The sequence below is a fragment of the Populus trichocarpa genome, chromosome 10 (genome assembly GCF_000002775.5).
Source record: "Populus trichocarpa isolate Nisqually-1 chromosome 10, P.trichocarpa_v4.1, whole genome shotgun sequence".
Lineage (NCBI taxonomy): Eukaryota > Viridiplantae > Streptophyta > Magnoliopsida > Malpighiales > Salicaceae > Populus > Populus trichocarpa.
This window is the reverse complement of record NC_037294.2, coordinates 17,912,416-17,934,038: the sequence shown is the minus strand read 5'-3', so window position 1 is coordinate 17,934,038 and position 21,623 is coordinate 17,912,416. Positions and strand designations below refer to the sequence as shown.

The 21,623-nt window shown below is 32.1% G+C and overlaps 3 protein-coding genes across 7 annotated transcripts; 1 reads left to right on the top strand and 2 right to left on the bottom strand.

The window, feature by feature from the left end:
• Window positions 1–242: 242 nt before the first annotated feature.
• LOC7464598 (phosphoglycolate phosphatase 1A, chloroplastic) lies at window positions 243–3,787 on the bottom strand. Its single transcript, XM_002315079.4, has 10 exons — window positions 3,400–3,787; window positions 3,224–3,291; window positions 3,027–3,119; window positions 2,876–2,947; window positions 2,685–2,756; window positions 2,360–2,419; window positions 2,042–2,192; window positions 1,194–1,293; window positions 593–696; window positions 243–509 (listed from the first exon to the last, which is right to left on the bottom strand). The coding sequence occupies exons 1-10, from the start codon at window positions 3,686–3,688 to the stop codon at window positions 403–405; spliced, it is 1,116 nt and encodes a 371-aa protein (XP_002315115.2). The 5' UTR covers window positions 3,689–3,787; the 3' UTR covers window positions 243–402.
• Window positions 3,788–5,937: 2,150 nt separating this feature from the next.
• Window positions 5,938–8,342, bottom strand: LOC7474397 (probable ubiquitin-like-specific protease 2A). The gene is made up of 7 exons (XM_002315078.4): window positions 8,140–8,342; window positions 7,184–7,430; window positions 6,937–7,104; window positions 6,720–6,851; window positions 6,557–6,638; window positions 6,364–6,474; window positions 5,938–6,275 (listed from the first exon to the last, which is right to left on the bottom strand). The coding sequence occupies exons 1-7, from the start codon at window positions 8,213–8,215 to the stop codon at window positions 6,195–6,197; spliced, it is 897 nt and encodes a 298-aa protein (XP_002315114.1). The 5' UTR covers window positions 8,216–8,342; the 3' UTR covers window positions 5,938–6,194.
• An 8,127-nt stretch (window positions 8,343–16,469) lies between these two features.
• On the top strand, window positions 16,470–21,014 carry LOC18102678 (uncharacterized). 5 transcript variants are annotated; one of them, XM_024611413.2, is made up of 3 exons: window positions 16,470–17,093; window positions 19,219–19,614; window positions 20,444–21,014. In XM_024611413.2, exons 1-2 carry the CDS (start codon window positions 16,573–16,575, stop codon window positions 19,490–19,492), a joined length of 795 nt encoding a protein of 264 aa, XP_024467181.1. In that variant the 5' UTR covers window positions 16,470–16,572; the 3' UTR covers window positions 19,493–19,614; window positions 20,444–21,014. The 5 variants fall into 5 exon arrangements, with proteins under 5 accessions (XP_024467181.1, XP_024467180.1, XP_024467182.1 ...); XM_024611412.2 differs by having other exon boundaries at window positions 20,409–21,014; XM_024611414.2 differs by having other exon boundaries at window positions 20,377–21,014.
• The last annotated feature ends 609 nt before the right edge of the window (window positions 21,015–21,623 follow it).

Genomic DNA, 21,623 nt, shown 5'->3' with positions numbered 1-21,623 from the left:
CAGGTAGCAAATTTATGTAAACACAGTAAGAAAAATGGTGTGCGTTACTTCAGTATCTGCTCTCTAGGACAATACATATCTAAATTTAAGAACTTTCGTCAAATCTATCTGGTTAATACAACCGCAGATTTTAACAGCTACAGCTGCTAATGTTGCCGCACCCTTCCCTTTATCTCCCCAAGGACACGTAACAAGAATGGAACTTGTTAGAAATAAATTTCAAGTGGAGCTTGAGAAAAATATAAATAAAAGTGAAACAAGTTTCCATCTTGCTGATTTCTATAAATTGCAACATCTCTTCTTCTAGATTTTGAAGGAAAAAAATACAGGAATGTATATCTGCAATTATAATTGAAAAAATAAGAGATGGGCCTAAACGCAGCACACAATGTCATTGCATGCTCATACAGCTGCAGCTTTGAGGGAAAGAAAATCAGAAATTTTGTTGGTGTAGAAATCTGGTTGGATGGAGTTGCCTGGACTTTGAAGCATTGACAATGAGGTCACACCTTTTTGGAATAAAATCCTCGATTAGAGTGCATATAATGTACAGGCAAAAGTTAGGAGAGGAAAATCTGCATTAATTAGTTACCAGAGAGAACGAGAAGAGTTTTGCAACCACCATTTTGTCCAAACAGAATATCAGTATCCAATCTGTCCCCAACCATGCATATCTGTGACTTGAGAATCCCGAATCTGTTTTTGATCAAATACATGAAAATAACATGCAAAGGTGAGGAAAACTTGTCCACAATAGTGTGTTTATATGGAAGTTAGAAGTCATATTTTTTTCTCTGCTACTGATAAAGAAAAGCAACCACTTGTTAGAATGGAATTTCCTATACTTGTGCAAGACCAACCTTATAGCAACACAACAGAAATAGCATGCACGAGAAGGTACTCCATACATGTATGATTGGTACTCGAAGCTCATTTGGTGAAACAATGGGGTGGTTTGAGGTAAATCCTAGATTACAAACTTGCTGACCAAACAATACTTGCTTAACCATGAATAATATGAATTCAAATACATGGTGGTTGGTGGACATGGAATCCTATAATTTGACAAATTGATGTAGAGAATGCTTAAGCAGTGTTTGAGCTGTCTGCAAATCATGCATTTCTCATCCTGAATTTGCTCAATTCAAAGAGATTGGAGAATAAAAGAAAAATTAAAGTATTGTAAGCCGTACTTGTTGGCTAAGTAATCCATCATAAAAGTTGAGGGCTTTCCCACAACTAGTGGCTCACGCTGAGTTGAACCAACGAAAGCACCGACCATAGAACCACCGCCTGAAATTATATATTAAGCACACGTTATAATGGATTCTGGAAAAACATGCGAGGAACATAAATAAACATAACATGGTGACAGGTTTGATCTGAACAAGTTAGTCTTACCCAAAAGGAGGATGCAAGGAATTATCATAATGTAAACCTCCAAAATAGATTAGTGCAACAGTTGTTGCTTGGACCAGTGCCTTGCATGTAATTTAAACCATAATCCTAAAGTGGGAACAGGTATCTGGAAGTCTAATCCCAACTGTTTCTCGCTATTCCTATACTAGCTCATATTTCTACATGTGTTACAATAGAGCTGTTATCACATAACACTCACTTATTAACCACATTTGCATACATTTGAACCTTCAAGCTGTCAATACAAAAGGACAGCTTTCACCTATTTTTTAGTCCATGTACTCAAAGTCCTCGATAATCATGTTATCATATCTTATTGATGCTGAAATTGCATAGATGGAACTGATTTGAACTTCATGTCATCAGAACACTCAATTTAATGTTTGGAAGGATGACAGACAACTCCATTAGTTTACTCATTGCTGATATGTAGCTCTTCAAAAGGCCAAGGGTGTACAAGTCTTCTGATGCCACAGTTTTCATTTGAAATTGGCATCAAGCTGAATATTGGAGATCATTGCATATTTCATTTTCTATACATCATGCATCACAACCTATATAACCTTAACACGATTAGAAAACAATGACACATAAATTGTGATGATGACGGGGAGATGAGAACCTGCCCACTCCTGAGCATCTGTAAGATGGGTGACTGCATCGCGATTTGTAGCAATGAAGAGGCATCCAGGATTTTCCCTTATACAGAGTGTTCCATACTGGACTTTGTAGTAGTTGAAATAGCGATCAAATCCAACAACAACTGCCCCAACCTAGAAGCAATGAAGAAACATCTTTAGCAAGCCCAAATTTTGGGAAAGGACGCTACTTTGGCTCCTCAATTGCAACTGTAACAAAACAAAACCTAGGGATGTCCAACTCAAGTTGCCTGTCAAGGAATGCTCTATTGAAAGGAAAAGAAAAAAGAAAAGAAATTTACATCCTTATCGTGCTCCATTAGAAACCCAGGCTTCAGCTCTATCTTTTTCCCACCATCTTCCTGTATAAGTGAACAGTACAAATTAGAAATAACATATTAATCCAAAAAGCTACTGCTAACCAGTCAGTAAGCTAGAAAAATGGCATTAGCAGAAACATATATTATTGCAAGTTGAATATTTCAAATCTGAATATTGAATCACGTTGCACAATATTGAATCACTCGTGGCAATTTCTGGTATCATACTGTCATCTAAAAGCTGAATATTTCAAAGCATGTATAAAAGATGAGGTGAGATATAATGCAAATTGGAACTCATACATACTGGCCCACCAAGATACTGAAATCCAGCAAGCTCAAGCTCCTTCAAGATGCCATCCTCACCAACCACGTAAACCTAAAAATCATGCCCGGATATCAGTCCACTATCAACCACTACATCTCATAATCCTCACAACTGTAACCACACAATTATAACAAAACCTCATTCTAAGAAATTCATAAAAAAAAAAAAACCTTTTTATCTTTTGGGAAATCAATTGACTTCAAATAGGCCGCAGCTGCAAAGGATGATGCGAAAATTTCTTCCTGAAACAATGGGATGGATATAAAGAAGTTGCTGAAACAAAACAAAAGAATAGAAAAGAAAGGGTTGTGACTTACTAACCTCACTGACATCAAGACCAAGTGTCTCGAACTTTTTACCATATTGTTTCCTAGACTTTGTTGAGTTGTTTGTAACAAAAACTAGTCTCTTCCCCTGAAACCAACAAAGAAAACCCACAATCTTACAAAAGAAAATAAACACTAACAGCACAAGAAAAGAAGAAGAAAAATGCACTATCACATAAACTAAATACAAACCCTTGAACGGAGCATATCAAGAGTTTGAGGGACGCCGTCGATCAATTTATCTCCTTTCCATATAACTCCTGCAAATCATTTTCCCCTTCATTAGTACATGAAAAGAGAAAAGAAAAACTTTTTTCATTCAAGAAATGAATTGAAAAGAAACTTAAAAGAGAGCGAGAGACACTGACCATCACAATCAAAGATGAAAGTCTCAACAGAGTCAATGAGCTCGTCTGCGTTTTTTAAAGGCTGAGCTGCTGCTGATGCTTTGGTCGTGAAATTCTCCATTCTTGTATTGCACTTTCTACTCAAGTTCAAATTTTTGTTCCATGTGGTACAGTTTGTGAAATTATGAGAGGGTCCTTTCAGACCCAAGAATTTAGGGATTGTTGGGTTTACTTTGCACAAGATTCGAGATGGAGATGTTGAAGAGGAAGAAGAAACAGCAGACACTGAAACAACTGTCCTGCTTAGCATCTCTGTCTCTGTGTTGTGTTACCTTTCTTTTCTTTTTTGTTCAGGGAAAAAAAATTATTAAATCGTTCGAGCTTCAGCTTTCTGAAAGGGTGGTTAGTTTGTGGCCGTTATGGTTTTGGAGGGTTGTGTGGGTCCGTATGTGCTTTTGGGCCTTGGAGGTTAGGATGACCTGAGGATTTGGGTGGATGGACTTTGTTCATCATCCAATTTGTGGTCAAATGTCTCTATCTATTATTTTTTTTAGGTTATCATGAAAGTTTTATTTAGGTAACACTAGTTTGAATGTCCTGATGTGGGGATCAATAATTTTTTAAATGTAAAAAAATCCAAGGTCTATGAAATTTTTTTTATCATTGTTATTAAACTATTTGTTTTGAAATTTTTTTCTTTTTTTAAGATAGAATTTTTTTTATTAACATGTCTTTTATTTATCTTGATGAACAAAATATTTTTAACTCGTTGTTTATAGTAAAAAAAATTATATGATTGCTACATCGAGTTAATAAAAAATATCAAATAACATATTTAAATTTTATGCCTGATTAAAAAATAAAAAAGATCATAAATATGATAAAATCTTATTTATAATCTATTTAAAAAATTTAAGAATTAAAAAATTATTTTAATTTAATTTTCATGAAAAATTTATTATTAATATTATTATTTTCATGTCATATACATAATAATTGAAACCAAAATTATTAAAATTGAAATAAAAATTTATAATTGTGTTTAAAAATCATGTAAAAAATAAAAAAGTAAATGAATATAATCGATTTTTTTGGACTAGCAAGAAAAAAACCAGGGGAAAATAAAGGAAAAAAGATAGAAAAGTGCATGTCATCCATGTTTGTTTATTTTGTTTTTATCACCTCTCTCTCATATTCTCAAACCTGCAACACCTAAATTTATATAAGTGTGCCAAAAAGCAAGCTACAACACCTAAATTTTTGTATTTTAAATCTTATTGAAGATGGATTTAAATTCCAAATAAAAATTAAATTCTAAAAAAATATATAAAAGCAAATACCCTCTAATTTACTACAGTAATTTTCATTTGAATTGATATTAAAATTAATATTTTAAAAATACCCTTATCAACACACCCTATTTTTTACAAAATCCTTCACCGTCTCTTTCCTTCTCTTCTTCTAACCCTCGCCGTCTCATCTACCCGTGTTACATGTTATTAGCTTCCTAGTCCCACAAGCAATCTTGCTCTTCAAATCCATCTTCAAGACTGGATGCTTTCAATTTCAAGATTGAACTTCGATTGAAACAAGGCACGAGCAGAAAAACCTGTGCGGATCGTGAGTGGACGGGAGGTAAATTAGAGGCTACAATACCGTGCATTAATAACCTGTTGGAGATGGTAATAGGTGATGGTTTTTTATTAGAAAGATATTAAAATAAAAAATATATATATTTTTTTAAAAAATTATTTTTAACATCAGTATGATTTGAAAATATAAAAAAAATTATTTTAAATAAAAAAAATTTAAAATTTTTATTCTAAACACATCTTAAACCCGCCATGCGTTAAGCTTGTTGTACTGTTTTTTTGTTGGTGTGATGTTAGATTCCTTTTTCATGAATTAAATTCAGATATTTGCTTGTGAATTGATTTTAATTTTTAGAGTGTTTCGGTAATTTCAAATTTGGATGGTAAATAAATTTATTTCTCATATACTATTTCTACTTAAATTTAAATGAAGGATGCATATAGGTTGGGTTGTGTAAACCCTAGCGAGAGAGAGACTTGCTTCGATTTCTATACACCGAACCCGACTCGAGAATACATGACCGTCAAAAAATTTAAAAAATACATTTTTAACACACGTGTATATAGGGAGAGATTTTGTTTTTCTTTTTCCTTTTTTTTTTCCGACTTTCCGACAAGGGGAGGGGAAACTACTGTTCAACTTCACCGTCGTATAGAGAAAAAGGATACTATCGATTTTAACATACCGCGCTCCATTCTTTTTCTGTAAAGCCGAACAACCAGTGCTATGAGAAACGCAGCTCAGACTTCAAGTTTGCAAGAAACCTTGATTCTTTTGCAGCACACGGGAATGGAAGAAATGGCCTCTGGAACTTCTCAAAGCCTGGCCTGTTTCCAGAGAAGGATCATCACAGAAAAGTTGAAAGCTTGGTAAGGCTTGAGCTTTCCTGCCCTCAAACCCAACAGCGAATGACAGTATCAAGATGGAGTCATCACTAACCTAGTACCTTAGTTCTCAAAATTCTAATTGGCGCTGCTAATCTTAACTGTTGCAGCAGTTTGTTCTTACATTTCATCTTCATGATAGCTTTTTATACAATAAATGTAAGACATCAAGGAAATACTAATAGTTAGGAACCTAGAGCAGAACTTGCAATATATACACCTCTTGCGTAAATGACCAATCATTGTCTGCCCCTAATCTCATCATATAACCAAGAATAATACAAGCAATCAGTGTTGTACGCGACACGAATGATAATATTAATGTTAGATCTTGTAGAACTAAAGGATATCGCTTTCAAGGGATTCAAGTTTCTCGCAGAAGTGCTCCAATCCTTCAGGACTGAACCAATTGTCTTTCATCTGCAGTTTAAAGCAAATAACACCCAATCACGAAAACACACGATACTTGCTTCATTTAATAAACGTGCCAGCAACAGGAAAAACCTACAAAATAAGGGTAACCCTCCATGTGAAAGTTCTCGGGAGCATCTTGCACAAACAAATTTATAAAGTTGAGGACATAGTTGCCACATTCGACACCATTTCTCTGTTGTGGCACCTGGAAAATTCCAAAAACATACGTGAGTGAATTTCCAAGCAGCTATAAATAGGAAGTTTTCAAGGACCAATGCCAAGTTCACCTTGGGCACCAATAATGGAATCTGAGAAATCATATGCTTGTTTTCAGGCCTGCCCTCTGATTCGTAGATGTCCCATACAAACCTGGAAATGGAGCGCTAACAAATATTTGACTACTATACTCTGGAAAGGAAAAAATTGTTTTCACAAAAGCATAACACATACTTTCTTATGTCTGGTTCAAGCCGCTTAGGACTTGCCATCTCAAGTGAATCCAGTAGCAACATGCATGGTGTTATGTTTTCTGATAGCAAACTCTCACCAAAGTGGCAAAAGATCAAGAGGCTCCAGTGACACCTAAAGAGAACGATTTCAAGCAGTAAAATCGTACGCACTAACACAAAGCAAGATATCAAGTTGACCAGCTAACAGAAATACCTACCAGCGAACAATAGGAACAAGAACATATTTCTTTGAAAAGATGTGTTTCCTCTTGATCCATTCCAGGACTTTCACTCCAGAGGATGCTTCTGTATACATGGTAAACCATAAGCTGTCAAGGTATGCGAAGGACATCTTCTTGTCTTCTGAGAAGCTCTTCCACAAATTTCTACACATTCCAGAGAGATAGCACAGTCAATAAATTTGTAAATCAGTCTACCTTACCAGAATAGGAAAGACCAACTTACTCCATGTAGCAGTTGAAAGAAACACTATCTAGCTCTTTTTTCAGTTTTGAGACTGCATTATTGCGCTTGAATCTTTTCTTTGATCGCTCACGGCAAGGAATTGTCTGTAAAAAGCATGGGGATGTTAATTTAAAGCTTTCAATTTCTTCAGCTTGTTTTTTGGTCATCCTTGTTCTTCGAGCATGCATACGAGCTTGGATATGCTTCCAACATGTGCGATGTTTTGAAGGTTGATCTGTGCAACCCTCTGTAAAAGCACGACAAGTCAAATTTCACAATTCATCACTCACGCAAAACTTGAGCAAATGGATTGGTAAAAGGCAGAGAATCTAGAATTTCTAAATCCTGTATACAAATTATCATGTTAGTTAGAAAACAATAAGACTAGCCTGTTAAAACTCTTTCAATCTTTTGACATAGTTATGGCCAGCCTTCCAGTGTTCTCAAAAAAAAAAAAAAAATTTATCGAGAAAAAGGACTTTGTTAAGAAAGCTAAACAAATACCTCGATGGTTTAAGACTAACTATCGTGAGCATGAGAATTTCCAAAGGCTAGCCATGAGCAAAGAACATTATAGTTCATATCCAGTAGAATCAACAAATCATTTGTGGGTTTCTTCTAGTTCTGAGGTTCATAAGCAATTCCACAGTGAAAAACCCATGGTGCAACTTCAACTAATAATCCATGTGCAACTTCAATTAATTTATCTTTTTTTCAAGTCCTGAAGTTCTAGTCCAGTTAAAGCTTCAAGTTTTACTTGTGTTTTAGTGTTGTGGGTGGCTGAGAAGAACACGGATTGCAAACCCATGCTAATCCAGACAACAAAACACTAACTTTTCATACAATTCATGAAAAACAACAGACATCAACAACAAAAATGAAAAATAAAAATTAATAAACATGACTTGGTAGAGCAAAAAAGGAGAGAAACTTTTTGATGGGTAGAAAATTTTTACCAGACTCAAGATCTATTGTAACAACTCCACCACCATGAGGTCTTGTCTTCCTTCCCGTTCTTCGTGTCCTTCCCATTTTAGCTTTTCTATGCTCCAGACCAGCCTCGAGGCCTCTCAGTCATCAGAAGTCCCCCCTTGCTGGTTGTTGGCTTTTTGTTGAAGAGAAGATAATACTTTTTTGCAATTTTTTTTATAAAAAAATTATTTATTGCAAGAGAAGTGGGTTTTTTAAAAGATAAACTTCGGTTTGCCCTATCAAGTTTGTTGTTTCTGTCAAATTACACACTTAACTTTGACAGCTACATACATGTGCTTCCAAATTTCGTTGTCCGAGAGAAAAAAAAATTCATCGATTGACCTATTTCAATCTTATAAAATTATCAAACCACTAATTTTATTCTTATTTAAAATCCAACTTGTTCATAAAAATAATGAATGAGTAATTTTTGATACAGAATTGAAAAAAGAGAGTTACATGAGAGTTAATTCTTGTAAACCAATAATAGTTAATTAATAATTGAAGTGAAGGGTGTCAATTCTGTTTTGATAAATATTTTATTTTTTTAATTTGAATAAAATATTTTAGTTTTGGAGTGTTCTAGCATGCTGTTTTGGGGTTGTATTGTTCATGTGTGTGTGTGTGTAATTCAACAAATATACTTCAAATTCAAGATAAATTAATTATAAATTATACAATACAAACACAATGTCAAACAAATATAATTTTAAATTTTAAAATATTCCTAAATAGTCAAGATTAAATAAAACTTTAACTTAAAGTAATTCAACTTAAACAAAATACCAAAATATTATGAAATAAAATGTTTTAACACAAAAAAAACATAAATCAAACATCATATTCATCATTAAAATATAAATAAGGATTTTGATCTCGTGGTGGTATGCAGGGAAAGTCACCAACTAAATATTTTAATAGTTGATCATTTTCATCAACCTCATTCTCGTTATCAAAACATATATTTTCATCCTCTAAAGTTAAAGGAGACAAAGGTGCTTTAATAGTCTCTCAACTTATATTCTCTTTGTAAAAAATGCTAGATTCTTCACAAATCCATTCATTCAAAAAGTCAATGTTATGAAGACTAATGGAATCTAAAATATAACTTGTTTTGTTTAAATTCCTACAAAGTACAAACATGAAAAAAACAACATGAATATAAACTATATATATTAGTGACAAATCTAATTTTAAAAAATTAATATAATTGTTAATGAAAATAGTAATAATCATTCTCAATATCATCATTAATATCATTGTTATTGAAAATAGTAATGAAAAAGAGTTTTTTACAGTTTATACCTGGATGGTTTAATTAATCAAATTGAACCGGGTTCAATTTGATTCAAATGTTTTTCAAGCGCGGAACGAAACATGTGAAATAAAACCGGAATATTTCGGTCGAAATTTATCCGAAAAATACGGAACAGACCGATATTTGAAATGAGATGAAAATTATTATGTTTTTTGAATTGGTATAAAATGTTCCGGCCATTCAGAAAGAAACGAAACGAAATTGACAACCTTATTTGAAGTTAATAATTTATTGATTAAAAATAACACCGCACTTCGAGCATGTTTGGAAATACGGATCAATTCGCATTTCTAAAAAATTCAAATTGTTTTTTTGCTAAAAATTAATTTTTTTATGTTTTGGATTGTTTTGATGCGCTGATCTCAAAAATAATTTTTAAAAAATAAAAAAACATCATTTTAATGCATTTCGGCATGAAAAACATTTTGAAAAGTAACCACAACCGCACTTCTAAATAGCCTGAATTGCATAGGTTAATTTTTTTCCAGAAAATATAATTGAATTTATCCTGAAAAATAATAATCATGTAAAGCCAGTTAAATATGATAGAAAAGCAATGTTGTTCGTCCTCGTAATCTAACCAGACCAGTTTTCCAGATAATATAAAATGTTTACGGATTTCACTTGTGTGTTCAAAAAACATAACACCAACAAGTGGTTAAGATTTTTTCACGGAATTCGTTCTTATTGTCTCGTAATTAGAAAAATGCAGGGGCATGGTATGTGCACTGTTGCTTTTTTATTATTTTTAAGTACAGATAAAGTAAAATATTTCCATAAAAAAATAACTAAATAAAATACAGGATAGGTTGTATTTTGGATCCTTGAGCTCAAAAAATATTTTGTTTGGACTTGTAAGTTTGAGGTTTATTTTATTTTTAATTTCAAGAAGTAACAAAAACTAATACTTCTTTAAAAAACATGTTTATACTTAGAGTTAGCGTCTATCAAGACCATAGTTGTTAGACCCGGTTTGGTGATCGGTCCGGTCCAAGATCCGAGTTCCGGGTTTTGACCGGGTCTTTCGAGTCAATTTAAAAAAAATAAAAAAATCAAAACGACATCGTTTTAGTAAAATAAAATAAAAATCAACGGGTTGCAACATGATCTTGCTAGGTCAACTGGACCACACCAGGTTTTTTCTTCCCCTGTTTTTTCTTCAACCCGACCCGGTTCTAGCCCCGGATCGGCCGGGTCCCGGATCGACCCACCCAGGAGCCGAAGCAGGGGGGGCAAGCAGGGGCCCCTACAATATATATATATATATATATATATATATATATATATATATATTATTAGGTAATTAGATAATTAAATATGAGGGAGGGTTATATTTTTTTATTTTAAGGAGGTGGGAATCTTAATTAATTGTGATTTTATTTTTTATTTCCTTTTAATTTACTCTTGATCTACGTGGAAAAGAAAAAAAATATAAAGGCATTACTTTGTGAAATAAAAAGCAGAGCCATCAATTTATCCTAATATAAATCCTGCAGCCGATCAAAAACAAAAATAAAAACATAAATCGCGAGCAAAATTTTTCTACAAAAAGATTGAAGCAGAGCTACTAATTAATTTATCTTTCATCAAACAAAACAGGGTAACTTAAATTTAAAATATATTTTTGTTTTGTTTTGAGATGTTTGTTAATAATTTAATGAGGTTTTTTTTTATAATTTTACCATTTTTTCTCCTTTTTTTTTCTCAGATCTGCTAGTTCTACCAATTGTTTTTTGAATTCTTGTTATAGTGATTTTTTTTCTAATTAATTAGATATATTTTATTGGTTTGTTTTGATTATGCTTGGATTTTTTTATGTTATGTTTTTAGCAGAGCCACCAAAATTATCAATTTTTTCTTACGATATATGTTTTGATTTTAGGTTGAGCCATTAATAAAATAAGAATAATTGATTCTTTTTTCGAGAAAAAAAGAAAAAATATTAATAACTCATAGCCTACTGAACGAGCTTCTTCAGCGATAAAGATTGTTAAAACAAGACTTCGCTATTGGATGAAGGATGATTTTCTTGTAAATTATTTGATTGTCTATATAGAAAAATAAATTGCTGAAAGATTCACAATTGATATGATAATCGATGATTTATATTCTATGAAAGAACGACGAGTACAATTAAAATAAATATGTAAGAATCATTTTTTATTATTTTTTGCTTTATTTCAAAGTTTATCAAATATAAATAATACTTCGTTTTAACTAATGTTTCTTATATACTTTGTATGTTTATATTTGATAGGTATAAAGACCAACAACATTAAAGTGATGGATACATTATAAAGATGAAATTAACTTCATTAATGATTTGACTCAATTTGGTATTGCTCTAAACTTTTTTACCTTATACAAAGGTCATTATATGTTTGTAGTAAATTATTTGAATAAAACTAAATTATGTAGGTTTTGTTTTACAACTAATATACAATAAATTAAAAAAAATATATATTTTATTATATTAATTTTGCCTCTCCCTAACAAATAATCTTAGCTCCGTCCTCTGGACCCACCGGCCCGGCTAAATTTTAATACTATGATCAAGACAATCAAGATAGTAAAATGATAATTGTGTCATTCCCACAGTAAATTATTGATAGCACATTCTCTCCATAATACTAGAGTTTGTCACTGTCGGATTAAATAGAGATGGACGCGTCTTTTTGTATTTTAGAAGCACAGTACGAGTAAAATACTTTTGAAAAAAATAATTTTAAAACTAACTTACAATGGATTTTTTTGTATTTTTATACTGTTTTTATAATTATTATCAATTTGGATAAAACTAATATAATATTTTTATAAATATAAAATATATTTTAAAAAATAAAAAATAGCTAGCACATTAACTAATATACTAAACTGTGTGGGGGAATCACTATCCCCCACACACATTTCACTGTGGATTACAACAGTAATCCACAGTGATTCTTCCTTTTTTTTTTCTTTTTTTTTTTACTTTTCCTTTTTTTTTTGTTTTTTTTTTCAACTTTCCTAATTTTTCTTTTTTTCATTTATTTTTTTTTGTTTTTTTCAAAATTATTTTTGTTGATTTTACTTTTTAAATATTGACATGGTTAAAATTTTTGCTTTGTAATTTTTTTCTTGAAAATACTATGGATTGCTGCGATGTTTTTCCACATAGTTTTCCTATTTTATTTCTTTATTTTTTAAAATTATATTTTTTTGATTTTTTTTAATTGTTCCCCCACACACATTTCACTGTGGATTACAACAGTAATCCACAATGATTTTTCCCCACTTTTTTTTTTTCGTTTTTAAATTTTTTTTTTCAAAATTACTTTTTTTTTCAACTTTCCTAATTTTTCTTTTTTTTCATTTATTTTTTCATTAGTTTTTTCCAAAATTATTTTTGTTGATTTTACTTTTTAAATATTGACCTGGTTAAAATTTTTGCTTTTTAATTTTTTTCTTGAAAATACTGTGGATTGCTGCGATGTTTTTCCACATAGTTTTTCTATTTTATTTCTTTATTTTTTAAATTATATTTTTTGATTTTTTTTTAATATGAAGCTGATTGAGAATTTAGTTTTGTAATTTTTTTCTTTACAATATTGTTTATTGCTACAATGTATTTCTCCGCATGGTTTTTTTTATTAAACCGTGTGGGGGGATCACTGTTCCCCCACACACATTTCACTGTGGATTACAACAGTAATCCACAATGATTCTTCCCCTTTTTTTTTATTACTTTTCCCTTTTTTTTTCATTTTTTTTTCAAAAAAAATTTTCAAATTTTTTTTTTCAACTTTCCTAATTTTTCTTTTTTTCATTTATTTTTGTTGATTTTAATTTTTAAATATTGACATGGTTAAAATTTTTGCTTTGTAATTTTTTTCTTGAAAATACTGTGGATTGCTGCGATGTTTTTCCACATAGTTTTTCTATTTTATTTCTTTATTTTTGAAAATTATATTTTTCGATTTTTTTAACTGTTCCCCCACACACATTTCACTGTGGATTACAACAGTAATCCACAGTGATTCTTCCCCACTTTTTTTTTTTTCGTTTTTTTTAAATATTTTTTTTCAAAATTACTTTTTTTTTCAACTTTCCTAATTTTTCTTTTTTTTTCATTTATTTTTTCTTTTGTTTTTTCCAAAATTATTTTTGTTGATTTTACTTTTTAAATATTGACCTGGTTAAAATTTTTGCTTTGTAATTTTTTTCTTGAAAATACTGTGGATTGCTGCTGATGTTTTTCCACATAGTTTTTCTATTTTATTTCTTTATTTTTTAAAATTATATTTTTTGATTTTTTTTAATATGAAGCTGATTGAGAATTTAGTTTTGTAATTTTTTTTCTTTAAAACATTGTTTATTGCTACAGTGTTTCTCCGCATGGTTTTTTTTTATGATTTTCTCCGAAATTATCTTTTTTTATTTTATTTTTTAATATTGAGCTGGTTAAAAATTACAGTTACAATATGTGAGGAAAGCACTTTAACTTTCATCGAAAATTACTATTGGTTGCTACAATGTTTTTTCCCACTATGATTTTTTTCTGTTTTCGTTATGTTTTTTCCTAAAATTATCTTTGTCAATTTTATTTTTTAAATATTAAGCTGGTTAAGAATTGTAATTACAAGTAAATACAAGTTTTTCCTCAAAAAACACTATGGATTGATACAGTTTTTCCTCACATAGTTTTTTTCCAGTTTCTTTTGTGTTTTCTTCTTTTGTAATATTTTTTTCCAAAATCATTTTCGTCCATTTTATTTTTTTAAAATATTGAGTTGGTTAAAATTTAACTTTGTAATAAAGCTTAATTATGTGGGGAGAAGTATTGTAGCTTTGCTCATAAAACATTGTGGATTGCTACAGTGTTTCTCCGCATAGTTTTTTTTGTTATAATTTTTTTCAAATTATCTTTTTCAATTTTATTTTTTTGATATTGAGTTGTTTGTGAATTACAATTACAAGTCATTACAAATAAGGCTAAATCATGTGGGGAAGCACTGTAGCTTTCATCACAAAACACTGTGAATTGCTACAGTGTTTCCAACATGATTTTTTCCCCTTTTTTTGGTGTTTGTTTTTTTTTTTTCTCTAAAATTATCTATGTTGATTTCTTTTTAATATTGAGCCGATTAAGAATTTAGCTTTGTTATTTTTTTCTTTAAAACACTGTGAATTGTTGTAGTGTTTTTACATGTGATTTTTTTATGATTTTTTCCAAAATTATCTTTGTCGATTTTTTTTTTAATATTGAGTTGGTTAAGAATTATAATTACAATAAAGCTAAATCATATGAAGAAAGCGTTGTAGTTTTTCTCACAAAACACTGTGGATTGCTATAATATTTCTCTAAATAGTTTTTTCAGTTTATTTTATTGGGAAAAACGCTATAATTTCCCTCACAAAACATTAGTCAATTACTGCAACATCTTTTCTCATGGGTTTTTTTCCTTCCAAAATTATCTTTGTTGGTTTTTTTTTAATATTAAGTTGGTAGAGAATTTAGCTTTGTATTTTTTTTTTGCTTTTTATTAACTGCAAATCTAAATCATGTGGCGAAAGCACTGTATCTTTCCTCACAAAACACTGTAGATTGCTACAAATCATTTTGTTCAGTCTCTAAGTTTTTGATCACCAACACAACTTTTTTTTCCGTCATGAAATATTTGCTCTATCATACCTTTAATTTCTATTACTTATCTAGCACTAGTTTACAATTATAACATTATTAAATATATTTGTTTTATAAGCCCGCGGCAACACGAGCAAGTCATCTCTTACAATATATACACTGAAGCGTACTGCGTGCATTAGAGTTTGAGTAGTGCTCGCGCTCTCTAGATAGCATGTACGACGTCTTATGATGACCAAAAACCAACTTGCATAATAGAAGCGTTGCACCAAGATATTCCTCACGGACGGTTAATGGTGCTGTGATGTCAGTGATATTTTTTATTCCCCCTCCTAATTTTCTATCTCTTTCCCTTGAAATCAGGCTCACCATTCAAAAATTCAGAGTTATCCGTTATTGAGATGTCAACTTCTACCACTCTTCTTTTAATTTTTAATTTCTAATTTTTAATTTTTTTCATGACCCTTCCATTAAATCTCAACTTGTTAATTTGTGATATGTTTTTCTTTTTTTTTTTATTTTTTCTAGGTCATTTTATTATTTTTTTTATTTCACAATTTAATCAAAAAATTGTAGTTACTCTTTAATCTAATATTTTATTTCGATTTCAATTCTTATTCTCTTATTTTTTTTTTGTTTTGTATCATTATGTGAGATTATTTTTTTTAAAAAATTAAAATTTAATACTTGATTAATTAGGAATTGTGTTTATTATTTTTTCATGTACAATGCTTTTAGCCTAATAACACAAGTCACGGGTTTGCAAAAGTTAACACGAGTTGATTTTTTATTTATTTTTATTCCATCATTCAATGTTTTTTTTTTAAAAAAAATTTTGTGATTTTTTTTTGTTTTTTGTTTTTTTACTAAGTTATTTTTATTTCATGATCTGTATTATGAGATTAATAAGTTAATTTAGACTAACTTAATCCTAGTTATGAGACCATTAAAAAAAATTAACATTATTTATTGGTTTTCAAGAAAAAAATAATAATTCAGTCTTGCGGCAGGTCAATATCCAATAATATCCTAAATGTACAGGTTCTTAGGGTAGGAAAAAAGGGGAAAAATATTTTTTAAAAATAGACTCTTCATCAACTTTTATTCGCTGTTTAAGGGTCTATTTAGAAACATTATGTAAACTGTGTTTATAAAAAAATTGAATATTCTTTATATAAAATAAAATATTTTTATATTTTTAAATTATTTTAATATGTTTATATTAAAAATAATTTTTTTAAATAAAAAATACTTTAAATCACCGTAACTTCACAACCTCAAAAAAAATCCTAAGATTGTGAGCTGCATTGCAACTTTTGCAACTTTTCGAAATTAATAGAGCGATATTGAAAATTTGAAACCATCAAAGTCCAAAGTAGAATAATTGTCAAATTAGAATAAAAGAAACCGCAACCGACATGAGGACACTACTAGTCGTCTTTCCTTCCCACTGAAGCGCAAACTCCCAACTCACCCATGGCCAACCCTCCCTCACCACCGCCGCCGCCTCCTCCACAACCTTCCGATCCCATCAGAATCGACGGCGCAGATGAAGACGCGGTTCTCTCATCTTCAGCGTACCTAACTCACCAAGAACTCTTAACTCGGCGATCTCGCCGATTAAAGCAACTCGCTCAGATCTTCCGAGCCCATTACTGGACCTTAATGGAAGAGCTCAAAATCAAACACAAAGAGTATTACTGGATACATGGGAAAAGTCCATATAAAGAAGATGAGAAAAACAAGAAAAGAAAGAGAGATCTTAACAGTGATAAAGAGAATTTTGAATGGAATACGAAATTAGGGATTAATGGCGGCGGTGAAGTGGAGGCGGAGGAGAGAGAGGAAGCGGAGGAGAGAGAGGAGGAAGGGGTAAGGAAATGCTCGGCTAGTGGGTGTAAAGCGAAACCGATGGCTTTAACGACGTTCTGCTATACACATATATTATCGGATTCTAAACAAAAGCTTTATAAAGGCTGCGCCTATGTTGTTAAAAGGTATGATTATTTATTTATTCATTATTTTTGCTTTCGTTTGTTTGAATTTCTTACGGTTTTGCTGTGTTTGGGCTAGTTTAAGCTGTTTACTAGGTTGTGTATTAAGACTTAAGATGTTGGACAGTGAGGTAAATATTGTGGATTCTGTACGAGCTGATAATGTATTAATTCGAATAGGATTTTGGCTTCAGAGAATGTTAACTACGAGAAAATGATACGAAGATTAGGGTGATTACGGTTTAAGCGTCCGATCAGTTTCAATTTCCTTTTCCTCTGGATGCTTTTTATCTCCTGGATGCTTGTTTTTGTCAATACCTGTAAATACATGTCTAATTGGCTTCACATGATGGTTTTGAGTCTTTGCTTGATTATTTGGAATGTTAAGGATGAGAAACAAATGCAACCATTGTTGAGAAATAAGAGTGACATGATATTTATTGAGAAACGAGAATGACAAGAAAATTAACTCTACATTTGTGTATGTATGTTATCTTGGAATATAAAAAAGTCAAAAGCCCATCTTAACTAACATACTATCTGCACGTCCAGCATGTTTGGCTTCACTGTGCCTTTTTTTCTTTTGTGTTTCCCTTGGTCAGCGAACGATGCAGGAAGAGAGAAAGTGTTTTTTTACATGATTTCTGATCCAGTGGCCTTTATATTTTTCCTTGTTTTCAGTGTTCAAGTGGAATTTTAGTGAGACAGAACTGATAAATGTGTTGCTCATCATATAGGGTTATTGGTGGTTATTTGAACTAAATTTATTCTGCTGGTCATCTTAGGCTGATGATTAAAGATGTTTTTCAAATTGTTGATTTTTTTGTTTAATTTGGTGATCTTCCATGCTAGATAGCAATAGTGTCTTGCTTTATAGAATGAAGAATAAAAAGGCGGTGTCTTGCATTTTGTTGTTTCGAAGTGGTATTATGCATTTTGTTGTTTCGAAGTGGTATTATTCATTCACTCTCTTTGAAAACCTGGGCACCTTTTCATTGACTGCCCTGTGTAAATGTTTGTGTGCTAGGATATATTTATGAAGATTTTTTTTTATTAAAAGGAGGTCACTGGCAGCATATTCTGTTAATTGTATAGAATATATATGCTATTGATTAAGCCATGGGAAAAATATCTGGCCCTTTTCCCATGGAAATTGGACTTTTTGTCATATATGACCCTTTTGTGTGAACTCATGTGGGTACAACAGTTAAGGTATTGTCTCACGAGTTTGCATCTCTATAAGCAATTGAAAACCATAATCTGCTTTTGCTGTAATCTAAAGGCTTTTTTGTGATGTTTGCAAAGCGCAGGACCTGTTTATTTAAGAATTTCTAAGGGTCTCTGGTTTATTTTCTTTAAGAGTCTAGGATGCAAAGTATAAACCAGAAATTAATGATAATGACAGTTTAGGACAACTTTTATGATCAATTATTCTTGGAACATGTGCTTTGGGTATTTGTACCTTTTATGGGAACAAAGTTGAGCTAAAAATTGCTTTAAAACGATGGATTTGATTAGGTGTCTAATCATTCTTAGAGAAAGCAATGGTGGTGACTCTGCTCTTCAAAAAATTAGTTATCCTGTTTTTGAGATTTCCTTAAAAAGTTTTTCCTGCATCTTTCTTCTCCTATACATGCATTTTAATATATCACAAGCATATTAAAAGATTTTGTTGCAATTGCTTGGAAGGAGATTGATTTAGAGGACCTCAAACAAGTCGTGGCTTGGTTTATTGAGTGAGTTGGAAATCACAAGCCAAAAAAGGACTGGGAAGGCAGTGTGCTAAACGGTTATGAATATGTTTGTCAACCGAGAGTGCACTTGTAGGAGAGATGTTTTGACATTAAACAGTTTAATTGTACCAACATGTCATTAGGTTCCGGCATAGGACATTGATGTTCAGCTACACACTAATATTGTGTTTTAACTTTTATTTTAAGTTCACACACCATGAAAGCGAGTATGATGTTTCTATTGGCACCATTTGTGTCGTTCAGAATACATTGCTACAAGAGGAGTGATGTTGTCATTACCTGCGACTTGCTACTACTTTTTCTTCATTGCAAATATTGCTTTTTCTTTAGCATGATTGGATATTTGTATCCTTACTGTACTCCTGGATATTCAGTGCACAGGGAAGGCATGTACTTTGTGGGAAACCAGCTCTGATATCAACTGTCCCCTCCCTCTGCCCAATGCATTGTCAAAAGGCTGAAAGACTTGTAGGAAGAGCCTTGAAAAAGGCAGGTCTCAGTGTCTCTTCACCGAGTAAGCTTGCTCCTAAATTGCATGTGATAGTCACGGAATTTGTCCGCCAAATCCAAACCAAAAGAAGGGCTGCACTGAAGGAAAATGTATCTGAAGATCACATCAAGGAGGATAAAATTTCCCAAGGCTCTTGATTTCAATGTGTATGCCTTAGAGCTGTTGATGAAGGACAGAAATCTGGTAATATCAATTATTGGGAGGGAGCTCAGGACATTGATCATATGCCTTGGAACAAAATACTTTGTGCATATTAGAGGTACTCATTTCTATTTGAGTTCTTTGCACTTATATAAATATCTCTGTTTAATTTGTATTTTTTTTTAAACAAGAATCAATATATTGGTTCAAGAATCATAGAAACCCCTACACATCACACCTGTTTGAGGAAAATGACTAGTCACTTTTCTGTCGTTTTAGTAAGCAATGTTGCTTTGAGTGATGGCTCTAGCTGCTGTATAATTCAGTTTTATGTAATCATCTATATTCTTGCGAAATTTTGTTCCGGAAGCCTCAAAATTGCCTCAAGCTTTGTGTCACTATACTTGTAAGCCCCTGTGAATCCTGAACTCTGTCCTGTCCTCATTATCTTGTAGCTTTTGACCTTGTGAAAGGTTTAAGATTTGCAATGTGCTATTTGGTAACCTCTGCTCATTTACTTCTCATTTCAAAAGCACGTGTCCCTACAAGCACATTACTTTCAAGTGCTATATATTGTGTTTATAGATAGTACAGTCAGTACTTCGAACCAGCTTTGGCATATCTTCGGAACTAAACAGGAGAAACTGTAACTTTGCTGAAATAGGTAATTGCTACACATCAATCCAAGTTACTCAAATAAAACTGAAAAGTTGGTGTTTGTTCAGGATCCCTATGGCTTATTTATTTGCAAGGTTCAGGAGTCCTTTAAGTTCATTTGCAAGGGGCATTTTCTACAATGCATTTGGTTAAAATCTGTTTTCTTTTCAAGTTCATTTGCATGACTTTGTGTCTACTGGCTTTGTTTTCTCTCGATGAACAGTGTTAACAAACTGTTTGTGGACCAAATGGCAGTTTACATCAATTGACACCCAGTTGAAATGGTGCAGTGCCTTTGGTTCTCAAGCAAGCCACCTTTGCACACACTGAACTACAAAGTCAATCAAGTGATAGACATGGTGGTCAACTTGTTGTCTTCCAGTTTTCAACACGGAGCTGCCAGCTGTCTGTCATTTGCTTGCAACAACTTGTTGAGAGTTGAGACCCAGTTGAAACCAGTCCAACCCCCAAAATATGAAGCTGTGAATGGGTTTTGTCATAGGCAATGATTCTTGGTTTCTTTTCTTTAGTTGACGTTTTATCTTTTTTGGCTGTAGGTGTTTCGGATGTACATAATACATACGCTTCTGAGATGATTAATTCTGTTTGATGCATCAAAATTCAGGCTTGGCAATCTCTGCGACCGAGGACCGCTGGTGATGTAATTGGAGATGTATATTCCATGCAATTAGTAATAAGTAGTAGAGTGGTTATAGTGTATTTGATTGACATTTGAAGAAGTTTTGGGAAGCAGCAATTTTGTATTTCCTTTTTACTTGAATTGTTGATGTTTCATGATATCACATAAATAATGCGTAGATTTGAATAGATTATGGAACTAAAATTCATTGTTCGGCTCGATATTCTCTCCTTGATTACCTGATGATATGACAGCCATAAAATCGTCGGTGGGTGAGGTTATAGGGCATAAATGATGGACAGAGCGAACGAACACCAGATTTAGTTAAACACTTCTTCCCAGATTGGTGATAGCCACCAATTTGGTGCAAGAATCCCCTTTGTGAAGGTTGCCCCCCACCAAGGAGTGTATATGATTCTGGTTGCCCTGCACGAGTATCATTCTATACTGCAGTGTCCTCATTTTATTTTTGTGTAGTATTATTTGTACGTGCTGTGCTTGCTTTATTTATTTATTAATGTTTAGCGTTTTTGTAATTGGAGCTGCCAAAGGAAAGGAGATCGTATGCTGTCATACATCACCGTGATGCATGGTGACAAGCAATCAGAAGTCTGATCCTGAATGGAATGCTGCGATCCGAAGAACATGGTATTTGATGCTTGGAAGGTCCCCCTGGCATCAGGGTCAGTTTAAACTATAGTGGCTAGATGTTGCAAATCTGGTTATATACTAGGTTAATTAGATCAAATACAAAGTAATATTGGGTGTGGTGAAAAGAAAATGCTAAAGAATTGATATAAATCGTTACTGGACCTGAGATATATTTCACT

Coding starts and splice junctions, on each gene's coding strand:
- LOC18102678 (XM_024611413.2), top strand. CDS start 16,573: ATGGCCAACCCTCCCTCACCACCGCCGCCGCCTCCTCCACAACCTTCC. Junction 17,094..19,218: donor TGCGCCTATGTTGTTAAAAG/GTATGATTATTT, acceptor CTGGATATTCAG/TGCACAGGGAAGGCATGTAC.
- LOC7464598 (XM_002315079.4), bottom strand. CDS start 3,688: ATGCTAAGCAGGACAGTTGTTTCAGTGTCTGCTGTTTCTTCTTCCTCT. Junction 2,420..2,684: donor TTCAGTATCTTGGTGGGCCA/GTATGTATGAGT, acceptor TCACTTATACAG/GAAGATGGTGGGAAAAAGAT. Junction 510..592: donor AACTCTTCTCGTTCTCTCTG/GTAACTAATTAA, acceptor TATTCCAAAAAG/GTGTGACCTCATTGTCAATG.
- LOC7474397 (XM_002315078.4), bottom strand. CDS start 8,215: ATGGGAAGGACACGAAGAACGGGAAGGAAGACAAGACCTCATGGTGGT. Junction 6,639..6,719: donor CTTGAACCAGACATAAGAAA/GTATGTGTTATG, acceptor CTCCATTTCCAG/GTTTGTATGGGACATCTACG. Junction 6,475..6,556: donor TTCCATTATTGGTGCCCAAG/GTGAACTTGGCA, acceptor GGAATTTTCCAG/GTGCCACAACAGAGAAATGG.